The 5,512-nt window shown below is 40.4% G+C and overlaps 1 protein-coding gene across 4 annotated transcripts in view; it reads left to right on the top strand.

Moving 5' to 3' along the window:
• The window catches only part of LOC102880776 (integrator complex subunit 6-like), a 62,246-nt gene extending 57,503 nt beyond the window's left edge, over positions 1-4,743 (top strand). For all 4 annotated transcript variants that reach the window (XM_025050516.1, XM_015593443.2, XM_006917184.3 and 1 more), the window contains 3 exons: positions 2,071-2,442; positions 3,311-3,404; positions 3,780-4,743. In XM_025050516.1, the coding sequence (XP_024906284.1) occupies positions 2,071-2,442; positions 3,311-3,404; positions 3,780-3,888 (575 nt within the window). In that variant the 3' untranslated portion in view covers positions 3,889-4,743. The remainder of the gene's footprint in view (positions 1-2,070; positions 2,443-3,310; positions 3,405-3,779) is intronic.
• The last annotated feature ends 769 nt before the right edge of the window (positions 4,744-5,512 follow it).

Here is a 5,512-nt window from a genome sequence, read left to right as displayed (position 1 = left end):
TTCGAACTCTGCATCTGTTAGATTGCTTGACTCCATTATTTCTGGATCTCTGTTCTGTTTTCTCATATGGTTTCTGATTCTTTGTCTTCCCATTTTGGCTGGCTTTCTGTGTTTGTTTCTATGTACTAAGCACAGCTCTTAAGTCTCCCAGTCTTATTAGTGTGGCTTTGTATGGTAGGTGTCCAGTGGCACAGTCCTGAGAGGGTTTAGCCACAGGCCAAATTTAGCCCCAGCCTGTGCTCCTCCAGGGCCACCTGTTAAGATTCAGCAAGCAATCCACAGAAACTGAGGCCAGCTGCCTCCACCAGGGTGCATCTCAGCAAGGAGCACCTGACTCGCTGAGAATACACCTGGATATGTCTTGGGTGGGGCTTCGAGTTGGGGAGGTGGGATTTCAGGGAATTCTCTGGGTGGAGCGACCTCCATTATCCAGTTTGATGATGTCACAGCTATCGCAGCGCTGTGTCAGGTGCACTGGTAGGGGGAGGGCTCAACGGAGAACGGTGGATAGCACTGGCATTTCTGTACCAAGCGAGTCTCACCTCAGCCCTCACTCCAACAATGTCTCCCTTAAGTCCCTGGTGCCCCCCGCACACAGCCAAATGAGCACTGGTGCTCAGAGCGAGCAGGTCTGTCACCGCGGAAATCCGCTTATGGACACGGCCCCTTTAAGAGGCGTCTGCCACTGCTGCAGCCTCTGTCTCAGCCACTCCGGACCGGGCAGCCCCGCGTCCTTGCCCCGCCCTACCTTCTGCTGTTGCAGGGTGATTTCATAGTTCTCTCACTAGTTGTATGGCTTGTTCATCTAGATCTCAGGCAATTTTTCCTTGCTGCTGCTTCTTCACAACTTTGATTTGGATGCCTGAGGGATGAACAGAGCCTCTATCATCTACACCATTTTTTTTCTCTCTCCCCCTAGTAGCTTCTTATTTGATTACTAGGCTGCCCATCTTCTCATCTAACCCATTTTCTGCTCTCCCATGTCCGTCCTGAAAACCCATTATCAACTTCCTATGTACTCACAACAGAATCTGAACTCCCAACTCTAACTTCAAGCTCTGCACAATGTGGCTCTGCCATCCTCTCCTAATACAAATCCTATCCATGTTCTCCTCGTTCTCTGCCTCTATCCTTTTTGGTTCCAGCTGAGACCCTCCTAGGGGCCCTGCGCTTGCTCTTATCACAAGCCTGGAATTCTTCCTCTGCATGTGCACAGAGTCAGCTCTTTCTCCTCCTCCAGAATCTGCCCCAAGGACACCTCTTCAGCAAACCCTGCCTGACCACCTCGTCTACTGAGGCTGCCCCTGCTATTGTCTGTTACATCCTTGCTTACTTCTCCCTAACAGAAATTCAAATTGTCATTATTTCATTTGCTCATTGTGCACTTAAAAGTTTGACTACCCTATAAGATATAAGTTCTATAAGAGTAGGGGTTGTTTCTGTCTGTCTTATTCCAACTGCTATTCCCCATCTCCTGCCATGGGGCCTGGCACAGAAGGAGATGAGTAAATGAAGTAGGGGTGTCAGATTTGAAGTAAAAAGAAACCCAATTCTTTGACACCAAAGAGAATGATGAGAATCATATACAGACAAGAGTTTTTGGTGGAGTGCATATAGAGCCTTCACACCTAACGGCCATCTCTGTTTTCTAAGAACTTTTGAGGTAGAAAGGAGGAAAGTCGAAGGGGGCCCACATAGTCTTTTTATCAAGCTCAGTAAAACATGACATTTTATAGGTAAATTACAGAAATCATGACATTAAGTAAGACTTGCTGCTTTCTAGCTTGTAAAGCACAAGCTACCACTAAAACATGAGTGCCAGAGACCTCAGAATGTTTATTAGTTGTACTGTCTTAGTTTCCACGTGTATTCATAGTGCTATGAAGGGAAGAAAATGGTTTTGTTATTTATCTTCCTGAGCTCAAGCTGAGGGGTCTCAGACTCCATCTGTTACATTCTCTTGCTTTATGAAACAAATACTTTCCTCAAAACTGAGGAGCACTGGTATCTACCTGTGGGACTGGTATGATGCACCTACCTCACAGTTCAACTTCTTAATTTGGTTTCCAGATGCTACCATTACTCATGATGTCTATGAGGAGAAGATGGAAAATGTTCAAATTCTATCTGATGGCTTCTTGTCAAAATCTGCACCAGAGCTTATGAATATGGCAGGAGATGGTATTCCAAACAACCAATTAGATTCTCTGTCTGATGACTTCATTAGTCTACGGAAAGATGGCCTGATTCACAAACCTGGTAGTAATGCAGTTATAGGAGAAAACAAAAACTTCAGTGTCTCTGCAGATGATCAAAAAGTCTCAATAACATCTACTTTGGGAACTGTGCCAAATACATTGCAAATAACTCCTGCTATGGCACAAGGAATCAATGCTGACATAAAACATCAATTAATGAAGGAAGTTCGAAAATTTGGACGAAGTAAGTAGTGAAAGAATATCTATCAATAATGTAATGGGAGGTTCTTCTCACTGTATAATTCAGGATAGATTCAAGCTATCTCTTGAGGTGCATTTTTGGGAAGCATAATTTAAAGTGATTCCTCTTGCTTTGACTGAAAAGAACCAATATACTTTTTGTTCTTTTTCCCCTTACTTATTGTACTTGTTTTCTTTTGCTGCTATAACAAATTACCACAAACTTGGTGGCTCAAAACTCTATTATCTTAAACTTGTGGAAATCAGAATTCTGAAATAATTTTCACTGGGCAAACACAAAGGTGTTGGAAGGCCAGCAGTCCTTCTGGAGGGTCTGGGGAGAATCTGTTTCCTTGCCTTTTCCAACTTCTATAGGCTGCATGTGCTCCTTAGATCATGGCCCCTTTCTCTGTCTTCAAACCAGCAATGTTAGCACCTTCTCTCTTCTCTAATCTCTGTTCCCATCCTTACATCTTTTCTCTCACTCTAACTCTACTGCCTCTGTCTTATAAGGATATTTGTGATTATTTGGGCCTACATGCACAAACCTGGATAATCTCCCCATCTCAAGATCCGTAACTTAATTACATCATCAAAGTAAAGTCCCTTTTTCCATATAAGGTAACATATCCACAGGTTTGGGGATTAGGACGTGGACAACTTTGGGGACTATTATTCAACCTACCACGTTTGATTTGTGTTTACAAGCATTCCTTAGTGATATGTGCAGATGTTTTGATCTGAGTGTTTAAAATACAAACTATATCTAACTTTTCACCCATGAAGAATGATTACTGAGGATGTGTAAAGACTGAATTTTATTCCCATTCATATTTTTTAAATATTGAAGTGTGTTTTTTAAATATCTTCAGAATATGAAAGAATTTTCCTTTTGCTCGAAGGAGTGCAAGGACCTCTTGCAGTCAAGAAGCAATTTGTTGAATTTACCATCAAGGAAGCCGCAAGGTGGGTATAAAGAGGAACTTTGTTCTTTTTAAACAGTAGGGCCCAATGCAGGACAAGAGGAGGAATAGGCTTTGCCTTGCTGTTATCAAACTTTCGCCCTCACACATAGTTAAGATAGTCTCCAGAGGCCTTTAGATTGATATTAGCTGAGTCCAACTCATTCACCCAACTCTGGAGCCTTGAGGGCTCATCTCAATCTGAGGTGAGCTTGGGCCCGCAATTGGCATTGTTAGTATTTGCTGAACCCTATCTTTACGTGAAGAAATATTTTTATTCTATGTAGATTACCAGTTCCATTTGTACCTCATACAGTGCCTTCCACATCACAAGTGCTTTAAGTGTCTTTTGGTTAATGAAATTTATCTTTATTTTTAGGTTTAAAAGACGAGTCTTAATTCAGCACCTTGAGAAGGTACTCGAAAAAATAGATTCCTACCACCTTCTCAACAACGTTAATCACATCAACAGCAGATCATCATGTTAATGCAAAGACCAAGGAGAAAAAAGGACAAGTGTTTTGAGCTATAGGATGGAACAAGATATTGTTGAAGCTTCTTAGAATGTTTTAGTCAATTGCCTTCTAGAAGCTAAGAAAAAGCAGTGGAGATTTTTTTTATTTTGTGAGTCTCTGGCAGTAAAAGCTGGCTTTACCCTAAGAATTTTCTCTGAAAGTATTGATTTGTTCTTTTGTTGTTTCTCTTACCAATTGAGGAAAGTAATGTTATTAATGCAGCAAGTTAAATTCAGTAAACATTGTCACTCCTACCACAGGTAATAAGGGTTCACTCATTTGAATTTTGCTCTTCCGGGCATTTCCAGAGTGACTAAGGGCCACCTGCAAGTGGAGCACTATTTGGTGCACTTACCCTTTAGAAAGAATGGCTGTTCAGAATACAACTGGTAATCTTGTGTGTGCCGAACAGAGTTTTCAACAATTCCTAGTTGTGCCTTTTAAAGCATGCAATATTCAGGACAGTTTAAATCAAAGAATAAGAAAGCTGCTACTTGGGTAACTTATTTCTCTGTGGGAGGGGACAGGGAGAGTCACCAAACAATCTACCTCCAAATCTCTTCTATTTTGTCTAGAGACATTACAAAGTGCACCTGAGGCAGCCTCAACTCCTGACATTTGTTCTTTCATGTGATGACAGAAAGTCTACAGGTGGACTTGAACATTCTGTGCTTTGAAAGCACTAAAAGAAAAAATAATGTATATATTTCCTTTAATGTTTATACAAAGGTTTATATGGAACAGTTTGCATTAATTTGCAAAAATTATGTGTACAAAGATATTTTGACTTTGCATATATAAAATAAATCATTTTATTGATTTTCACAAGTTTATTAATGCTAGAGAAATTTCTAATTTTGTCTTTCTTGTAATTTATTGTTCCTTTAAGAAAATAAGTACACACTCTGAAATTAAGATGTTAACATATGGATTTAAATTTTAAAATGTCAGTCACAGAACTGAGTGATGGTGGTGAAAATGATGGAGTAGGGTATTCTAGGGGTCACTCTCTCATCAGAAACACTGAAAACACTAGAAAAACCTGTCAGAGTCAAGTTTATTGGAATTCTGAAAGATAGTCAAAGGTTTACAACAAGCAAATAAATGCTGAGTCAGGAGAAAAGGCATTGACTCATGATAGTAGAGTTCATGGCATTTTAACTTATTCTTTACCCATTCCCCTCCCTGGTATAGCAGTGGTTTTGAAGATGACAGCCTGCATTCCACCTGTGGGTTCCTGATTCTGGAGGGAGAAGAGTGGGCCTTATTCCCAAGGAGCTGTGTTTGTTTGTTTGAACCTGGGGGGAGGGGTGGTGCTCCCTGAAGGACTGACACAAGAGAATTGTTTTTGTTTCACCTAACAACAAACTCTCTTAGGATAGAAAATGTGCTATGTGGAGGATGGTCCTCAAAAACATTGAAATATTTGGTAGCTGAAGGAAATTGGACTCTGGATGGTAATCACACAATAGCATATATAGATGTCAAATTATAATATACACTTGAAAATTGTATAATTGTATTAACCAATGTTACCCCAATAAACTTTAAAAAATGAAATAAAAATTATTAACATCAAAAAAAAAAAAACATCGAA

The sequence above is a fragment of the Pteropus alecto genome, unplaced genomic scaffold (assembly GCF_000325575.1).
Source record: "Pteropus alecto unplaced genomic scaffold, ASM32557v1 scaffold577, whole genome shotgun sequence".
Classification (NCBI taxonomy): domain Eukaryota; kingdom Metazoa; phylum Chordata; class Mammalia; order Chiroptera; family Pteropodidae; genus Pteropus; species Pteropus alecto.
The sequence above is the reverse complement of the archived record's forward strand: the minus strand, read 5'-3'. Positions and strand labels throughout refer to the sequence as shown.